Source organism: Natrix helvetica (genome assembly GCF_964273705.1).
Source record: "Natrix helvetica genome assembly, chromosome: 4".
Lineage (NCBI taxonomy): Eukaryota > Metazoa > Chordata > Lepidosauria > Squamata > Natricidae > Natrix > Natrix helvetica.
This window is the reverse complement of record NC_138550.1, coordinates 80,410,902-80,432,361: the sequence shown is the minus strand read 5'-3', so window position 1 is coordinate 80,432,361 and position 21,460 is coordinate 80,410,902. Positions and strand designations below refer to the sequence as shown.

General features: G+C 34.5%; 1 protein-coding gene across 11 annotated transcripts in view; it reads left to right on the top strand.

Annotated features, from left to right (window-relative positions):
• Positions 1-21,460, top strand: part of CTNND2 (catenin delta 2) — a 525,796-nt gene that overhangs the window by 428,320 nt on the left and 76,016 nt on the right. For all 11 annotated transcript variants that reach the window (XR_014175415.1, XM_081953365.1, XM_081953369.1 and 8 more), the window contains 2 exons: positions 3,464-3,649; positions 18,892-19,065. Coding sequence is in view for 10 of the 11 variants with exons in the window: in XM_081953365.1 (XP_081809491.1) it covers positions 3,464-3,649; positions 18,892-19,065 (360 nt within the window). In the remaining variant the exon portion in view is untranslated. The remainder of the gene's footprint in view (positions 1-3,463; positions 3,650-18,891; positions 19,066-21,460) is intronic.

The window sequence follows — 21,460 nt, the reverse complement described above, 5'->3', positions numbered from 1 at the left end:
GTGCCATAGAAAGAAATGAAATGGATTTTGTTGAATAAAACAACTTTAGACAGTGCTATTTTAAAGCACATTGGTGTCTTTTTCTGTCTGGCAAAATAATTCAAGAAACTTTGATCCACAGCTAGTGATTTAATTTTTTGTAGCTAATAAAATTAGAAGCATCTATCCAAAGCATGATACCCTGGCAGATCATTTTTACTGCTTACTAATTGATGGAGGCTTATATGGCAGAATGCAATTTTCAAGCACATCAATTATCCTGACAGATAAATTTCATACAATAAATAATATTCTTAGTGTGTGCTACTCTTCTCCATTAAAGATACACAAAACAACTCTGCTTTTTTCCACCGTCTGAAAAGCTCAACAGGTGCTGCGTAGTAGCATTCAAATATAATGCAAAAGAATGCTAAACTGGTATTTCCATTACTTTTATTCTTAATTGGCAGGGCTAAATTATAATTCCATTTATTTTTTTTATTGTATGCATGAATGCTTGTAGAAGATGGCTATTTGACCTCAAATACTCTCTTCTGTATTTACCAACCCAAAATGCATAATTCCACGCCTGGTGCCTTAGGGAAATTCATGCAGTAGATTCTTGTAAGCAGTGCTAGTTGTTAACGAAATAAATTCAAAATTGGTCCTCTCACCTGCAAACCCAACTTTGTGAGCAAGTTCTTAGAACAACAAACTTTGGGGTTACAAACATTTTCTTCATCTTCAATCAGAGTTCCTATCATTGGCCACTGGCTTCTGTGACCTCTTCTTGAACACATCTGAGATTCTCTTATTTCTAGAAATCTTCAGGACTATGCAATTTCTTGACATCAGAAAATGATTTGACAAACAGCTAAAATCTGCTAAAAGACTTAATTCCAATTAAGGCAAAATGAGGATGGGGCCTCTAGTGATGCAACAATTGCAAGTTTCCTAATCTCTTGACATTAATCAAGAGGTCACTCAGGTTCTTCAGGTTTCAAAGGAATACTTGTTTTCTACTTGACACTAACTACATTTCTACTTACTGTACAAAGCAGCCATTATCTGATTATTTTTCAAGTTTTTTCTTAGAAAATAACCTTAGTTATCGAACTTGGTTAAAAAGTAACTGTGTCCTCTCTGGATCTATGATCTCTTCATAAACTAGAGATACACCTGAGGTCTTTCTACATAGAATCCCTATATCAGAATTATACAGAGCATCTGATGAGACCAATTGGCTTCCAATACCAATACCCAGCCCTCTGCTCAGAGGGAGATGCCCATTTGATAGAGCAATTTTAAATTCAATTCACTTCAGTGGTGGTTTCTGGGTGGTACGGCCCAGTACGGGCATACGAGTGGTAGCTGGGAGCAGCAGCTACATACCAGAACAGTGGGCTGTTTGGCACACCCGCTCACCCATGTTCCTTACCGCTTTTTGAGGCAAACGAGCCAATTGCGCACAGGCGCACAGCATGCGGCCCCTGTGCAACTTCCACTGAGCAGCTGAGTGTCACTGGGTGGTGGCGTGCAGATGGCATCAGGAACTGAACAGATTAGATAGAAATTGTGCCTATTTGTACACAGCCTTTCTCCCATCAAATAATTGTATCATTGCAAGAGGATGCCAAATGGGTTCTGTGCTAGCATGTAGCTGATACATATGAATTAACAAATGAAAATGACTGACTGATATGTGGTGATATGGGTAGGGATAATTTTTTAGTCTTGATTGAAGACTCATTTCCAATTTGGAATATTTTGTCTGATGTAATGATGGGGAAAAGAGAAATTTTTGTCACTGTTTATTTAAATATTTGACATATTTAATACAAAATTGAATGAATGCAATTGACAACCAATTAATGCACTTATTAAGATAACCTTAAAATGACATAACATTATGCTCTAAATTGTTAGTTTGAGATGTTTCACCTCTCATCCAAGCAGTTTCATCATTCAAAGCAAGTTGGTTAGGCAGAGAGCCATTGGAATGTACCAACTCCTCAATGAAGAGGTTTCCTCCCCAAGTGCAAGCACAAGGTCATTGACATAGTACAAAGGAATCCCCAAGTTTGGTGCATGAGAAGTTGGTACATTCCAATGACTTTCTGCCTAACTAACTTGATCTAACTGATGAAGCTGCTTGGATAAACAGTGAAACATCTCAAACTAAGAAGAAAAATAAGACCAGTTGCCATGACTCAACCTTCAGACAACTTTACCTGAATGACTAAGAATATTCATCGACATATTGTAACACACTTTGGGGAGGAAACTCCTGAAGTTGGTGCAGAAGGGGTTGGTGCATTCCAACAACTTTGTGCCTCACTATCTTGCTCTAACTGATGAAGTTCTTGGATGAACAGCAAAACGTCTCAAACTAATAAGAAAAATAAGTCCAGTTGTCCTGACTTCAGACAATTTTACCTGGATAACTGAGAATCTTCATAGATATTATGCTGTAAACATCCTGTCTAATCTTACAACTAGGGAGGTGAGATTTATTTATGTATTATTTCTGCAGAATTGCATATATAGGAGTCATAGATTCTTACCTGATTAATTGATCAGGATAGTAAGAGTATTAAAAAATAGAAACCTGCAAGCAGCACCATGAGGAGATTTTAGCAGGTAAGAATAAGATCCTGCAGTGCTAATTCTGCCAAATTTAAGAGTAATGTGGATTATTTGAGGAAATCCTAATACAGATCTCAGAAAATCATCTGTGGCTTTCTAAAGGTAGTTTTAATGAGTTGTAAAGGAGAGAATCAAATGTTTCTATTCTATTTTATCTTACGCAAGATAAGTCTTGTAATTTATTTGTTCTTTTTTTCAATTCTTAAAATGTAAACTTGCAAGCAAAGGAATAAATGACCTATAATCCTTCATAAGATTATTCTAACACCTAGTCATTTTAAGTTGAATCACAAATTGTTTTAAATTAAAACAAAATAAAATGTTTTTAAGGTTAGGTTTGCCACCGAGTTTACTACATTTCAGCACAGATTCCCTAAGATGCCTATGTGATATTTCCATCAATCTTGGAGGTAGTTTACATTGTAGATCAATTATTTTCACTAAAGGGATAATAATCATTGTTGATGATGGATGATCCTTCACAATACACATGGTGGTATTCCTTCCCCCCCCCCCCCGAACTCCATATGTGAAACTTGTCCAACACATTTTAACTTTCGTTTTGTTCTCTTTCAATATTCACATTCCTGCTACATCCAGACAAAGACTTTATTCACTCAAAGAAATATAACTTGCTTTATTTAAATTCTTCATTGAGGTGACAATAATTTTCACACAGCACACTGCATATTTGAAAATAGGGACATACATAGAGAGAAGAAATCCTTGTTGGAATAAAAGTGTCTTCTTTGAAAGGAAAACTATCCTTTGCATAACGTTTCTGATGAATATGAACATTCTAAATATATTACAATTTATTTTTTTCTTGTTCTTTCAGACCGTTGAAAACTGTGTGTGCATTTTAAGGAACCTCTCATATAGACTCGCTGCAGAAACATCTCAGGGACAGCAAATGGGGACTGATGAACTTGATGGTTTACTTTGTGGTGATGCCAATGGGAAAGATGCTGAAAGTTCTGGATGCTGGGGCAAGAAAAAAAAGAAAAAGAAATCTCAAGATCAGGTACATGCTCTTAGCTTTAATTGATTGGATTTTGTGTGGCCCAACATCAAAATGCTTTTGGATAGCTGACAATAATAGTAGTAATAGCAATAAGACCATCTCCTACAACCAAATAGTGCAGTATAATAGAGTCGAAAACAATTTTGTTTTCTCCAAAGAAACAAAACTTCTGTTAAATGTATTAAAACTAAGTTAGTTCTGCATACATTTTAACTTTTAAAATAAGTGAAAGCTAGAGAATGTAACTTTAATTGACTGTCCTAATAGGGACCGTTAGAGGTTCTTTTTACTTATTAACTCTTCACTTACTACAGTATTATTATATACACTCAATAAATAATATAATGGTAATGGGAAAATTGTTTTGTTAGATATTGCTATTTAGCATCTGTATAAATAATAATTACAGAAAATTTTATGTCAAATTTATTTGGAACATTTCTTGATTATCTTTAAAGGCACTTTTAAAATTCCATCCCATAATTAATCTTTTTCTTTGTTGGACAATCAGCTTTTAACCACTTTATCTAAATAAAATTGAATGCCTATATGATTTGATAATTATATTTATTCTGGCTAAAATCTGTTCTAATAAGCTAATCAATATAGTTTGAATGGAATAAATTATTCTCTTTGCTGTATATTTCTGGGATCTTTTCCTTAACAGGAGTATGTAATAGGTTCCATAATTTGTATTAACCATTGTCTTAATTGTACTAATGCCATCCATACAAAGTTAAATTATTTATTATCGTTTCTTTTCTGGGATTAAATATAATATTATAATTATAAAGTATCTTGATAGCTCCAACTAGATTCTAAATCTGTTCTATTAGTTATGTTCTGCATTTGACTCAAATTATTACAGATTTTAAACTTCCTCCTTAACTTGTTTCTACCACCATTAAATATGTTATTGCATTTAGACATTTCCTGTCCTATAGAAAATAATTCATAATACATTGCAATGATTGTGGTAGATAGGTGATCTAGTTGTCCAGTTGCCAATTAGACCTTTCCTCTACAAGTTGTCAACTCAGTTCAGAATTTTGACATTATATTGTGAAGGGAAGGAGAACTTTGCTTGATCCATAAATTGAGAGTCATTTGTAGCATCTGCTAAAAAAATATAACATGTGACCTGTGGAAAAATGTTTAGGACTAATGTGTTTGATTTATTATATATATTATATATATATATAGTATATAGTATATATATATATATATATACTGGGATTTGAACCCGGGCTGTATATATCTTAGGCAGGAGTTTTAGCCACTAAGCCACAGGCTCTGTTCCTTATCAGTTGTAACACACATACATACATACATACATACATACATACATACATACATACATATATATATATATATATATAGTCTTTTAAATCTACATAAGGTTAGAAAAATAATTATTACATCAAATTTAGATATTATCTAAATTCTGTATTGACATTTTATATCAAAAGTTTTTAATGATCAAGTTTGGGACCTTGAGAAAAAATTGAGGTGATATTTATTCCTACCAATAATATTTATCTATACCAATAATAATATTTACCCGCTACCAAAGCAAGGCTATCATTTCTGAAATGATAATTTTCTTGCTAAAAAAATTGACAGATTACAGCATAAGGTTCCATTATTAGTTGTCTATCAAATCTGAAAATGTGTTGTATTTCTGATGCCATACAAATGGTATATACTTTTTCTTTCCTGGGTGTCTTGGAATATACACAGGAAAATTTGAGGTTGCTAGGTAATACAGAATCTAGAAAATATACTAGCATAATCAACTGATCCAAAACTTTTGTTTCTGTAGTATCTTATTAATCAAGCTTAGGAATTTAAATCTACAAAAGTTTGCAATCTAGGTAATTTTACGGTAATGAATTTGCTGTAAAGAGATGATGGATTCACTTTAGATTTATTTAAGAATATTATGAGCAGGGAAATTATATGTAGATTTATGGTATCTGTAAAAGAATTCCTTATGAAAAGGTATCTACGCACTGAGGACAAGAAAAAATGGTGTTCCATTGTAAATTAAATTATAAATTCAAATGATATAACATTATATTAAATAATATGATTTCTACATTAATGATAAAAATATGTTGTAAGCTAACCAGCCAATTAAAACTTTTATTGTAATAAGACAGTCCTGAAGGTGCTATAAGATACATTTGGATTATATGATTTGTATTTCAGTATTTTATGTAACTTAGAAATTGCCTTCTGTACTTGATTTTCTAGCTGTATGATTTTACTCATTAAACTGCCTTTAATTCATTTGGTGTAAATCTAGGTAAACTACCTTAAGATTGCAACCTGTGATTGTTTCTCTGGAGGTACAATATTGTGATCCTCTTATTGTATAGCTTAACATTTCTATAAGGTTGGATGATTATATTCAGATAAAACTTTTCCACATTCTACAATTATTCTTCATCAGAATAGAATGAAGACCTTGCCTTAGCTTTTTTTGTCCATCAAAGTGACGGGTTGAATATCGTTTTCTTAAAATAAGTTGTGTGGAGAACTGCATGTAATTTCACATTTTTGTTCATTGGACTGTTATATAGCATGAAGATAAATTATTCCAGCTTCAGACTTTATATTAGTATATTGATAGAAACTCAAAGAGCTTTTAGATTGATGGTTGATACTTCTAATAGTATAATTTAGTTTTCTGAGTTATTTTAACCATGGTAATATTTTTCAATTTATACTCCAAACTTCATGTATGACTTTAATCCTTAAGGTAGTATTTCATCACTGTGCAGAGACTTGTGATTGTGACTCCCATAATCTCTTGATTCCTGCTAGATTAATTATACTGTGACAAATGTTACAGAACCATTCTTATATTTATTCAAAGTCCACTTCATATTATAACTCTAATGGCCTGTTAGTGTGTCACTTTAATATTTTCAGAGAACTGCAACTGTCTGACAGATGAAAAATAATTTGAGGGGGGAAATTGCAATTTTGCATAAAATGTATATAAATTAATCTGTATGTATGATTGTACATTTGAAATAAATTACTATGATATAAATTTAAAAAAGTCACCAGAGGATGATTAATCGAGCTGTGTGCCCACTTGGGATAGTCTGCTATGGTGATGCTCACTGGACACTGGAAGTATCTTTTCCTACTTAAAAATATCCTTTTAAAAATAGGACATTTGCTACCCTGAGTTGCAGTGTATTAGGGAGCCAGTTTGGGAGCGTGGTTACAACTCCAGGTTAGAAACTGGGAGACTGTAAATTCTAGGCCTGCTTTGTATGAGATTAGGTATATAATATTGCAGCAGCATGAAAGAAATGATGACTTCATGAAATTTCTTTATGCTTATGGAATGACTTTTTGCCTTTGGAAAGGACTTCATTCAGTTGCAGTGTTATGTTAACAGGTCAAAATGGCAGTGTGCCAGGAAATTCCTAATAAACTCTGTGAAAGGTGATAAATCACATAATCTAATTTTGGGAAGGGGAAACATTGGAACCAATCATATTAAACCTAAGCCTGAAGGGCATTTAACCAGATGAAGATTGACAGTAATAAGTTAACAAAGTAATAATTAACAAAGGAGATAGCTCCCCCCCCACCTCTCCCAGCTGACTCTTATGCATGGAGTTTTGTGTGTGTGTGCGTGTGTATTCAGGCAACTCATGTGCATGAGGATCCCAGAACTGGAAACATTAATTTGTTTTTAATAGAGCCCATTTATTTTCAGAATATTTCTAAACATTTCAGAAAGTTTAAAATTACTAGAGCAGTTTTAAATTTATATTGAAAAGAAATAAGGTATCTAAAATATTTCTCATTTATTTAGCAAAAAAAACACCCCACTGTCTTAAATCTTATGAATCAGAACCACAGATACAAATTATAAACATTGTACTTCTTGTGTCTATGACCGACTGCCCACAGTCATTCTAAGAAAGGTTTTCTCAGTACAGTACATTGTTCATAAGATCCTTGTTTAATACCAAACCATACCAGTCTATTTATAGATTGATTTAATAATCTCTTGCATTTGAAAAATAAACTCAAATGATATTTTAGGATTTAGGGTTTTTTTCCAGATTATTGTTGGCAAAGCAGAGAAGATTCAGGGAACTCCCCATTGTAGAATCATAGAGACGGAAGAGGCTGTTTAACCAAGAAGTCCAATTTCCTGTATAGTGCACAAAGGTGATGTAAAGTATCCATCTATCTGAATACATCTAATGAAGAGTAGACCATTGTCACCCTAGATAATTGGTTGACCTGTCAAACTGCTTCTGCTGCAAGAATTTTTTTCTATGGTTTCTCTCTTGAGACAAATTTCAAACTAGTTCAGTTTTAAGAAAAAAATGAAATTCTGAAGATACCATTAATCTCCCCAAAATATGTTTTTATGAAAAAAGAATTTGACCTCTCTTAGATTTCTGGATTTTTGCATATCTTTACACACAAAATGTGACCAAAGCTTTATATGTATCTGGCTGTTGTTTAAAAGAAGCCAGAAAAATATAACTGCAATGTTTAGCATTTGTTTTATTTATTTTATGGTTATGTCAACACAGAATCTGCCAATGTGAAATGTAATCATTCTACTCATTCAATCGGTTCAATTAAAGAGATAATTAGAGCAAGTTATTTCATTTAACAAACAATATAAATCTTAAAAATATTAGCTCATGTTTCTTTTATTTTAATTTAAATTATTAAATTAAAATGAAAAGGAGAGAATAAATGAAATGAATAATGAACAAAATGAATAATAGACTATTAATGATTACATCATCAATCAAGCTCATGTAAACATTGATTAATTGAAAAATGTAATGAAAAATATATATTTTCCACATTCAAAAACCTCTCTTGATACTACAAAATAATAGTCTTTTCTGAACTACTCATTCAAACTTTATGCTTTAAACCTGGATTCAAAACTTCAGGCTTTATTCTAAGCAGACTCATTAAAAAGGCATCATTCTCATTCACTTGTGCATCTTCAAATGATCCAGTCACTCTTTTCTGCCTGGTGTTTTCCATGACTGAACAAAGCAGGTATTCTTTTTTCTATCAGATTTTATGACAGAATACCATGCCATTTATCCATCTGAATAATGAGCTGAAAGCCTGAAACCCAAGTGGGTCATGCACCACCACAGTGATCCCAAATTCACAAGGGAGCCTACAACAGAATGAATGAAGAGGAAAGTATTCAGCATTTTGGCTACATCAAAGGGCAGACCTGTTAGAAGAGAACCATAATGGGAATATTGTTTATGGAATAGAGTTCATGATTGTAAAGGCTCAGAAATGACAAAATTGAGCCCTTTTGCCATGACAGGTTAGCCCATAATTCTTTCATGTAATATTTGAAATGTACTTTATGAATTACTAGAAGTGCTACAATTATCATACTTAAAAATGCCCCCAAAAGGTACTGAATCTAAGAGGGCAATTGCTTTCCTACATTGGCATGCCGCATATTTAATTCTTTTTTTATGGAAATAAATGAAAGTAACAACTAGTCTTATATTTTTATGCAGAATCCCTTTGTATCTTGGCAGGACTCATGGGAAACACTTATATTCTCTGGAAAATATATGCAAAATTTAAAAATATCTAAAACGAAGCAAATACTTTTTCTCAGAATTATGTATTATGGTCTTGAACACATGTAATATTCATATTCTAAAATCTAATGAATAATTCAGTGGACTTAATGCAGTTTGTGCAAAATAATTGTGATATGAATCGCATTTATAATCATACCAGTGTTTCTGATACTCTTCTGATTTTTCTTTAGATTTGTTATCATCTTTAATTTTTATTAAACATGTAAGCCAACTCAAAATAATATTTTTATTCTAGATGACCCTCCAGAAATCACTGCGACCTTCAGTTATATCTCTTGTAATGAGTCATAAGTTATAACAACATTTCTGAAGTAAGAGGAAATAAACTTGAGTGTGCAAGATAGATAGGCTATAAATCATAATGCAAGAGAGGATAAAAATCCAAATTATTAATATTAGCATTCCCTCACTGACTGAGGGTTCTCAGATGAGAAAGCAGGTTAAATATTGCTTCATAGATAGATCAATCAATTGATGTACAAATAGGCGCTGATCTCTGCATGTGTACAAAATAGTAAATTTTGTATCATTCAAAAACAAGCAGATTGATCTTAGCAGCCTCTGCTTCTAGACAGTTTTTAAAAGTTTTCAACTTTCAACAAAGTACTATGTTGTTATCAGTTTTACAGTATTTGGTCTATTTCAACACCTCCAAGAATATAATTTCTGGGATGTTTTCCCTATGTCAGTGATTTCATTGTGTTGTTTAGACCTTCATCACAATATAACTCAAGTGGCTACTAGATTAATAGCAAAAACCCAGCTCTCTCCTCGCAGCTTGACAAACCCATTGTTTTTTATTGCCATATTGCTGTATTCTCATTATTTTGTTTTTCGTTATTTATTTTATTGTTTCCATACTTTGTTATATTTATGTTTTCATTTCTCCATTTTTATTGTTGTAAGTCACCTAGAGTAGCCCCATGGCAAAGTGGGCAGCAAATAAATTTAACAAACAAATAAATAAATATCTATTGGGGAAGAAATATTAGATACCATAAGTTTATTTTGCATTCTTTCTACTTTTTAAAATGGATACCATAGGTATTATATACAACAGAAAGAACTAGAAAATCATTTCCTTTTCTGAAATTCTAATGAATAAATTGACTTGAATGTTTTGCTATTAAAGGACCAAAGTACTAAAAGCAGTCTTAAAAATCACTACAAGAAGAAATGTGTTGCTTATTGTCTATGCTTGTATTAATATTAATATTACACTTTAGATAAATTATTTCTCAAGAGCAGCTTGAAATATAATGAAGCTTTAGTCTATTTAATAAAATTGGCCGAGAGAGGGGACAATCCATAATGGGTGTGATAAGGGCTTGATATCTGAATTGGAGGAATTGAGGAGTAGCCAATTGCAATTTTATCTAAACAAAGCAGAAAGAGCCTGGATGTGTGTGCAGTGATTTCAATCTATGTGGGAGCCCACCACATCCCTTGTGAATTTAGCCTTGAACCTGGGTAGTTTTATCAGTGACGAGGAATCCTTCTATATTCCTAAATCTATTGCACCAATTCTGCCTGTTTCTGAAGATTATGCAATCATGATAAGCTTCTTAATTACATGCTCTTTGAGCTACTATGTTGCACTTTGTATGAGGAACTCTTTGAAACAGTTTCATTTCAAAGACTTTTAACTGATTTAGAATACTATAGCCAAAATGGGTCCTGGGTTATTATAGGGAGCATTTTGCCATTCTAACATTAGTTAGAGGTCATTTGGTTACTGAATATGATTGTTCTATAATTCCACAATCTAAAAGCTTTCTGATCAGATTACTTTAAAAAAACATATAAAGCATACATAGTTAAAAAATAGAATGACGCATATTTATAATTTTCTATAATTGTCTTTATCTAGAGACGTGGCACTTTTGTTTCATAAACAATATCTTGGATATATAGTGTCCAAGTTTTCCAAAGCATATATGTTGTGTGGCTTTTTAATGTATATTGGAGAATGATATGCATAATATTAATGAATTTTGGTTATGTTGCTTTCTTCTTGACTCTATTAGCTCTTAGCATTTAAAGCTCTTAATATCTTAAAGTATGAAATTAAACCCTTATAATACAAGAACATTGAAAATATTACAAGCTCAAATTTCAGTCTGATTGTCCAGAATCAATTGTCAGCAAGCATGCAGACAGGGAAATTACCACAGATAGTTGTAGCTATTCCTTATTCAGAAATATTTCCAAAATAAAACTTGAACCAAAATGCATCACAATATCTTTAATTTTTGAAATATTGACACACTAGATTCCTACTTGAGTCTTGAAGAAGGAAAAAAGCATGAACACATCAGGAAGATGGGATGTAATTCTACTTCTCATAATGCATAGTCCCAAAACAGGAAATAACTGTTCTGGAAATATTGCTAAGAATTTGTTGTTTGAGCAAAGGCACACATTATATGTGGACTTAACATTCAACAAGAAATAGTCATATTTTATTTGCAAGAATTATCCCAACCTAGAGCGGCTCAAGGTTGACTCAGCCTTCCAACCTTCCGAGGTGGATAAAATGAGGATCCAGATTGTTGGGGGCAATCTGATGTCCCTGTAAACTGCTTAGAGAGAGCTGGAAAGCACTGTGAAGCAGTATATAAATCTAACTAATCTAATCTAAAGCACTCACACAAAATGTTCACTGCTATATGGTCTATAAGTCACTACACTAGAGAAAATCATGACTTTTCTTTTGGCACCATGATTGTTTAATTATTATATAAACAACCTGGTCTTGTTTTTGGAATGGTTGTTATATCATCCTCCACAGCTGGCATATAAATACATCACAACACTTATAATGATGGAGTGATTATATTATCATAGACTCCCGTGGGTTTGAAGTGAGGTTTATTGTTCTACAAAGCAGAAGATTTAGAAATACATTGTGATAAGATCTAAACATTCATTTTTGTGAAACATCCCATATCTAGAAGTTGAACTAGGGCGGTTCAAATACTTCAGAATAGTCTTTCATGTCTCTGGTAGCCAGAGGGCACACTTAGATTCTGTATTTCATAGTCAGATATGGCCATACAAGTCTTTTATTGTTCTAAAGATGCTCTATATGCACCAGCAGTGCTTATATTATTTATAGCAAAAGCTTGCATGCAGCTGCTTTATGGAGCTCACATACACTCCATAATAATCATGCAGCTTTGGAGTTTCTGCAGTCATAGTTTCTGAAGAAAATATTCCAAATACTTCAATCTGTCCCAGATATGTTTTTGCATAGAATAATTCGGGTAATCAACATAAAAACTGCAACATGGGCATTTTTTAAAATTATTGGTTAAAGTTATTCTTTTTCCATACTGATTTGGATTCTTTAATTTTAACAGACATTTTTGTTACTAATGGGAGTGGTTGTGTTATATGAAAGCTGAACAAAGCTTTGTACCAGCATTTTGGCATACCCTGGCCATTATAATCCAGTTAGGAAGTTATTAAAATTGGAAAAAATTAAGACCTTTTGATTCTTAATCTCACCATTTTTATTGCTTACTATTACTAGTTTATATTTTTTCTTCATTGGTTTAAACTTGCAATTGTTTATTTGGGACTGTATAATTTTATAATAGATGTTCATAAGCCTTATGAAATAATCAATCGTAATGGGTAAAAAAATTGAATGCATGAATGATAGAATGAAACACTCCAACTGTCAAAAAGGATTTAACTTTGCAATCAGTTTATTAGTTCCTGCAGCTAGATATTTAAGTCAATTTTTAAATATTAAAGTATGAGATAATAATGACATTAGCATGTTTTAATGTATTACCAACAGTAGTACTAGAAGGCAGATATGGAAACATCGCATATCAAACCATCTGTCTGTGTGAGATTATTTGTGGAGAGTTGTTCATCTTTTCTTATGTTATTTTCCATAATATCACCTCTTCACAATGTATATTCTGCCTAATAATTAAATTATCAAAGCACTCAGAATTTGTTCTATCTTCAGTATCTACTGTCAGATAGAAATGAATCTTTTAAAATGTGTCTAAATATTGTTACAGGGTCTGTAGAATCCATAGTGCAATTACTGCTTAGTATTAATATTTTTAGCAATTTTATTAATTCTATAGTTTTGGTGTTTGAAGTAATAAAGTGAAACATATTAATATTTTTAACAATTTTATTAATTCTATAGTTTTGGTGTTTGACTGAAGTAATAAAGTGAAATGTTAAATTTATTACTAGGTTTGAGATAATAATGATCACAGGAATAATGTATTAACAAGATCTTTTTGAGGTGATGTTTTTCTACTTTGTATGCCTTTGCCAAAGGTTCAATTAGTTATTTTAAATCAATCTTTTCTTCAACACCCCACATAGACTTCAGTCTCCCTCTTTATGAACAATATGCAGCAAGCTTTGAAAACATTATGCACTCTAGATTTTGTAGCTCACAGCACTCTTATTTTTAGCCATTCTGGCTTCTTTCCTCAGAATTGTAATTCAGCAGTATCTGGCAATTCATTGACTTAGCTTTCCCCGTACCTCAATTTCTGTGAAGGGTTGAAAGTTCTCCATGTGAGCAATCAATTAGACACAATATATCACACTTAAAAAGGATGTATAGTTTTGTGCTGTTGAAGATTGCCTGAAATGGGCTGTGCTGTGCAAATAGAAACTACCACCCCATTAAATTGAAACTGAAGCAGAGAAAATTTAAGCAAACATTTATCTCTTTAGCAAAACCTTTTAAAATAAATGAATAAGCAAAATAATCTTTTCTCCATGATGCTTTTATTAGTTCAGTTAGGCTTCACTGGTCACTTTTGACTGATGACCACTTTTGACTAGCTATCCTGGTAAGCCTTTCCATTGACATCTTAAATTATGCAACAGCTAAGGTGCTGTTAAGGTGATTTGAAGACAAGTTATTATAATACTTGATTTAATTTAAGTTATTACTTGAGAATTGCCCAAGGTCACATTGAGTTGGACAATGTCTAAATTAAATAAAATACATGGAAATCTTTCCCCCTATGATTACAGAAAAGACTTACAATTTTTGTATGTGAAAAACACAGGGGGATGCATTGTCTTGGCCAACAGTATGATTCCATACTGCAAACATTTTCCATTATTGGTCCACCTCCCACACATAGAAAGCAGCGTTTATAGATTTCTGCATACTAGAATGGATTGTTCTCTTACTTTTCATATATGAAATATACCTAATTTACCTAAATTGTGATCTTCCCTTTTTTCATTGTACTCATTTATAGAGATTACATAGACAAAGTTAGTCATAGCACAAGAGTTTGATTAGATTCCAGATTATTAACATCAAAGCATGCAACACAAATCCATAAGGAATTGTTGTAATATATGACTGTATATTTAACATTTGTCCTATTACTGTTGTTTTTTTTCATTTATTTTAGAAAAGATTCATTATCCCTCTATTTAGTCTGAAAACTGAAATTTATTAGCAGGTTAATCTTCTTATCATAATTATTTAATAGCTTAGAATGTTCATCATGCATTGCTTATGGGAGCTCCTATGGTAGCATTCCAAAAGTCAACCTTATGTAGCAGCAGTGAAGAGTATGTAGCTCTAGAAATGTTGGATTACAATTCCTAATCAAGATAATGATAAAAGATGCAGAATGCAATATCTGAAGGACCTTGCCATTCTGAGTTCCCGGCAGGGGCTTAAATTCTTAAAATGTCTAGTTGTATGATTTCTCTTATTGAGATATTTCAGAATTATCCTCATTAGAAGCTTTCTGTCTCATATTCTGGCTAAAACTGATTTTACAATTATGGATCTTTAGCTTCCCTGATTCTACAATAAAGGTTTTCATCATCATAGAACAGGAATGAAAGTGGACAAGATGGCTTATCAACTTAATATTTGGCTTCACTCTACCTGAAGAGTTTTAAGATGAAGCTAAAAATCGGGTATTTTGATACTGATTTCCAGAAAGATTGGAATTTCCTTTTTAATGGTGGTGGCTTACCTGAGAGGCTGTTCATACCAACCAATTATTTATTCAACCTCTTGAGCATGTTGCACCGGAGAGACTGTTTGCTGGCCAAATTCATTCTCCAGCCTTCCACACTCCCAGAAGGGAGATATTGCAACCTTCCAATGCATCTGTCTTACATCTTAAAGGAAGAAATTAAATTAGTCACGTATGTTTTATTGAGATGTCTATTCTATGCAGTCTGGAACCCAATCCTATTTGTCACCAAAATTTTATACATCTGATGAACTGAATTCTATACTTGTTGGTTTATGACTAGATACCTCCAGATGGGTTGTTACATTTTCTTCTATCACAGTTGTTGATTGAAAACATAAGATATACTCTTGACTATATATGTTGTGTGTTTGTGTGTGTGTGTGTGATGTATAAGTGGGTGTGTATTCTGCAGTCTGGAGGCATCCAGTTTAACATTTGCTTGAGTATTAGTTCTGTTTCCTTTTCTTTATCACCTTGATTTTTTGTCATATGAGATGAGTAGTTAATCTGATTATAACTGAAGTTGATTTCCTTACATCATCTGTGTGAAAGGAAGGACTCTTCCTTTCCATGGACAATATTTTTATAGGAAAGAATGCAAAGAAACCATCTTTTTCTCTTCCCCTTTTCTTTTTGGAAGTTAACCCTGAGGTTCTGGAATGAACACATCCTTCTGCCCTTCTGTAACTAAGAAGCTTTCTTCAAGCTGCAAGAAATGTTGTTTTGTTGCATCCCACCATTAAGCCATCCAGCTAAGGGATAAAAGAAGTACCAAACAGAAGCAGGGTGACACACTGGTGGTGAAGTGATGTATGTGTATATTGCTGTAAGAATTTGAAATTTGGTGGGCAAAAACAAACCTGGAGAAAACAACTTGAGATAGTGAGAAATATTTGGGTCGTCATGAGGTGAGGAAGAAAGGAAGAGGTGGCCAAGATTAGCCTATTTAGACAGAAAATTTCCCAAAGTAGCAGTAAAGAACAGAAAAGCAAAAGCCTGAAGTCTGTGGAGACAGCCATAGAAAAATATATCGAAAAAGAGATGTGGCAGATCTTAATAGTGAACAAAAAATCTGTGGGAACCTGGGAGAAGTTGACAGATACCCGAGTGGCCAAATTGAACATGGCAGCATTTTAAAAAAAGAATCACTTGAATACATCTCTGGGAGAACTTTACCCCTAGAGGCACTTGAGAAATGCATATTTATAAACAACTATATCAATGAAATTACAAATAGTTTTAAGCTGATGATTTTACAGGTTGCTATATAACCGTGATGGTTAATATTTTCGGCACCGAGTGCTGAAACTGGAGCGCATGCGTGCGGTGGCCAGTTGTTCTTCAAGGTTTTGTTGTGTGCATGCGTACTGCCCTGCTGCTCTCTTCTGGGTTCTGGTGTGCACATACAAAGATCAGCTGACCGGCATGCATGTGCGCACCGGAACCCAGAAGAGAGCAGCTAGCTGGCGCGCATGCACATGATGAAGCCCAGAAGAACAGCTGGCCACTGCACACGTGCCCACAGAGAGGGATCTGTGTGCCACCTCTGGCACGCGAGCCATAGGTTTGCCATCACGGCTATATAATATTCTTTTGCTCCTATTTGTATGTATTTGAAACATAGCTTTTAAATTGTTTTATCATGTTTTAACTTTTATTGTTGATCCAGTTGTATCGTTCTGGTGACTGAATAATCAGCCAATCCTCTAAAACAGATATGGGGAAAGATATGAATACCTGCTCATATAGATCTTTCGCTCTCATTTCACAGAAAAAGGAAGGTCTCTTACTTGAATGAAACATTGGACATACCCCATTATTGGCATATAATCTGTTTATTTTTTTATAATTGTACATTGCTTTGGGGACTACTAATTGAAAACTAGCCAGTGATGTGCAGTCAGGGGAGGCAGGGGAGGCACAGCCTCACCACTGTCATCATGAAAAGAAAAAAAAATGTAAGGAAAAAGGCAAGAGCTGAGGTCAGGCTGAGCTAGTTGCTGCCTCACCGTGGATGACTCTGCTTAACTGTTTAAAAAAGCCTCTAAAAAAGTGCCTTCTACTATGAGGCAGGAGAACTGCACGACTCATCTAGTCTAACTTTAGGCGTTTTATGATCACTCGAGCAGAGTTAAGCAAGGGTTAAAAGCCTAAAAATTCCTGATGTAGGTGAGGCACGCAGTTCTTCTGCCTCATAGTAGAGGGCGCTCGTTTGGGCGGGGCTTCTTCAGAGGACCCGAGGCAAGAGCAGAGTTGAAATCCTCTCTGAAATAGCTGGAAAAGGTATGTGTGGGTCGGAGGGAGGGGGAGGAATTCAAACTTCATTCTTCTGGTGTGGGGCTTTGGGCAAAGGCTGGAGGGAGGGACTCTGGCTTGCTTGTGCTCTCCCTCCCCAGTCCCCAAGTGTAGTTTGATTGCAGGCAGAGCCACGTTGCCTTTTCAAACCTGTAATCAGTGAAGCTGGGCTGGATCCTTCCGGGGCTGGGGGAAAGTGTGTGTGCTCCAGTATGGCTCTTTGACTGGCTTCCTGCCTCCTCCTGTGGTCTCCTTGCTGGTACTCTTCCCTTCAATCCAACTTTGTCTGTGTGTGTGTGTTTGTTTGAGAGTGAGTGAGTGAGAGAGAGGGAAGGGGGTAGGAGAGATAGTCCAATCCAACTTCTTTGTGTGTATGAGAGTGTGTGTGTGTGTTTGTGTTTGTGTGTTTGAGAGAGGGGGAGGGAGGGAGGGAGGAAGGAGGGGAAGGGAGAAGAAAAAGAAAGAAGGAGCAAAGGAGAAAAACAAATGCTGTCGCTTTAAATCGGAACTGAGCATGCCTGGCTGTGGAATTCTGGAGTTGAAGTCCACAAGTCTAAAAAAATTTGAAACCCACCACTGTGTCGGTGTCTCACCAGCCATAAACCTCACCGCACGTCACTGAAACTAGCAAATACCGTAGATAGGTAGATAGAGCAAACTCTATTCTGCTGCAGATTTAAGATTTTTTTCCCTATTCTGAGAACATTCATTCCTAACCTTTCTGAAAAGATTCAGAAAAGCTTTTGCTAAGCCTGCAAAGCAGCATTTTGATGAACACAGAAGCTTCCTTTGCCCTTATTCTAAAAATGTACCGTACTTCTTCATCATCACCAGATTCATTGTAATTATTTGCAGTTAGTGTGGTCTTTAGACTGAATTTAGTTCTGTTTCGTATGTTATTTAAAATCAGTTTTAGTTTTTAGTTTAATTTAGATTTGAGTTTGTGATGGCATCAATCTCATTTGGCATTCATTTCCAAACAATTGAATTACATTGCCCCTAAAATTGAAGACTTTCAGCCATCATAAATAAAATAAAATACAATAGCAGAGTTGGAAGGGACCTTGGAGGTCTTCTAGTCCAACCCCCTGCCCAGGCAGGAAACCCTATACCATTTCAGACAAATGGCTATCCAACATCTTAAAATAACAGGTAAGAAGTTATTTAACGGTCAAAACAAACATTTCTTTGCATTAGGTGTCCTTGAGTGTGTATTAAATTTATAAGCATAGAAGTACATCTTTATATTTTAATGAAAGATTGCTCTGTCCTGATAACATTCATCTTTGTTTCTTCTTTTCAGTGGGATGGAGTTGGTCCTCTCCCTGACTGTGCAGAACCACCAAAAGGAATCCAGATGCTATGGCACCCATCCATAGTCAAACCCTACCTCACACTTCTCTCTGAGTGCTCAAATCCAGATACACTGGAAGGGGCAGCTGGTGCACTACAGAATTTGGCTGCAGGTAGCTGGAAGGTATGCAATCTGCTTTCACTCTGCACTTGGCCAGACTCTTAAATCAGCCTAGATGTCTTAAATTAAATAATTTAAAACTAATTGGAACCAGTTAAAACAATTGCTTTCCCTACTGTAAGATCAATAAGGAATTCTTGCTATTCATAATACTGCAAGCATATTGGATCTAAACTCTTATTTATATTGTTAATGATTCATATTAAAAATACAGGAGCCAAATTCCCTCCTTTAAACCTGTTTGTTTGCTTGAGTTAAATAAAACCATTTCATTGTGAAGATACCCAATTATATTTAGCACCAATTAACATCCTTGCTGACAGCTTTAGGAAATTATCAAGAACAAATGAAAAAAATGATTTAGGTTCCTTATCTGAGATTGAGAAACAACCTTAAGCTGCTCTGTTGACTAAATGTGAAGCAGGAAATCCTTCCTTAAAACTTAATTAGTTTCACTTCAAGATGTATGGGCTCAGGTAGTAGAACTATGATGTGATTTAATATATTTGTTTCCGTATTATGCCAGCATGTTTTATTTATGCTATGCTGTTAGTTCTATATACTAATCTATACGGACCAGGCAGTAGAAGACATGATTTATCCTGCTACAGCTTGCTAAAAGTAGCCTATATATCAATAAGATGCATGGCTTGTCATGTCCAAGGTAAGCATGTCTGACCAAACAATCTTTCCTTGAAATGGGAGCTTGACAAGCAAAATTGGTACAACTGAGCAGTGAATGAAATAATCTGCTTTTCCCGAAAATTCATATCGAATAAGCAGTGTTACCTTAAGCTTTTTCATTCTGTCTTGTCAATTTGCCTAAAATGTGTTTGACCCTGGAGGATGCTCTGTCCTGAAGGGAGAAAAATGCCTAATTATATATAGATTTATGTGGCCTTTGCTGAAGCAATGAAATTTTAATCTGCCACTTGCCAATAAGGGGGCTTTTTTATGAGGTAAAAAATATTTATTTACAGCAGTCCAGTTGCAAATAAAGCTTTCTTCATGTTAGCCAGAACATTTCTTTGAGATTAAATACTTGCTAGGGACAGTCAGCAAAAGTTATGATATACAGTAACAGTATCATTAGCAAAAAGTACAAGTTCTTTCAGGTATGTATGTGCATCTGAAAATATTTAGGCTCAGTGATGGAAGGAAATGCAAAATTGCATGTGTTCATTTCCCTCGCTCAAGAAATTACATGTTTATATGATCTTTGGGTAAAATACCTTATTCTCTGGTTAGTTAAGATGGTTGGTTTCCTGGCAAGTAAATGGTCTGGAAGGTCCAGATACTCTAAAAATGTGTTAGTTGAAAAATGCAGACAGCCTCATGGATACTCTCATGTTGCTTTGGGGGTAAAAAAACTCTCCAATTTACCTCATGTCAGCTTTGTTGACTAAGATTGCTAGATGATGTAGTTCAATCTATGGCAAGGGTGAAATGGTGAAAGGGGTCATTACCCTTCTGAACATGCCCTTGTCACTTTGCCATTCTTGGTATATAATGGTGATAGATTATGTAATACTTTCCTTGTGCCACTTCCCACTTTGCTGGAAGAAGCAAATGCCTGGGCCAGGCTTCTTCTCCTTCACACCAGTTGTGTGAGAGATGGGGCTCTCTTGAGAATTTACTTGTCTGTAACCTGTGTGTATAACACTTATAAAAAGGGGAACAATATCTCAACTCCATGGCTATAATAGTATAAACCATGTAGCCAGAGACCAGTAGCCATTTCTCATCTTGAGGTGATCCAAACAAAGCTTTGATGATTGAAACATTAATTTTAATCTAAATATTAAAGTTAAATGTTTTCTTTTATTCTTAAGTAACAATTGAGTAGCATACGGCCCTAGACTTTTCTTGGAGAGACTGGGCATGGGCCAAATGGGTTGGATCTGAGATTCTCAGATAGAACAAAAAATGTAGGAATGAAGTCACAGAAGGGCAATAAATCTCTGATTCAAAAAACCCTGGAAACTCTTAGGCGACACATTCAAAATACCAAAACTCATGAAGCAGACTAAATAGCTTAATGCAAGGAATCAGTACCTCACCTACAATATTTAATTACCTCAGGAAGAATTGTTTTCCTGAGCTTCTCTTTGCTTGTCCTGATCCCTACTAGTGTTTCCATATGGGAATTTATTTTCAACATTTGTCAGGAAAACGGATATGTTCTTCCAAATCTCAAGAAAAATCAGGCAAAAAAATATTAATCAAGGTAGGGTCAGAAGATGCTCTCTGCCATTCAGCTTGTAATGTTTGGAAGATGTCACATGTAAGATGTTGCTTGTAGCTCCCAATACTCCAAAGAGCACTTCATGCTTGGGGCAGCCAATACCCAACCTGATTCAAAGGGTCCTGTTGTCAGATGCACCATACTAGGGAGCAA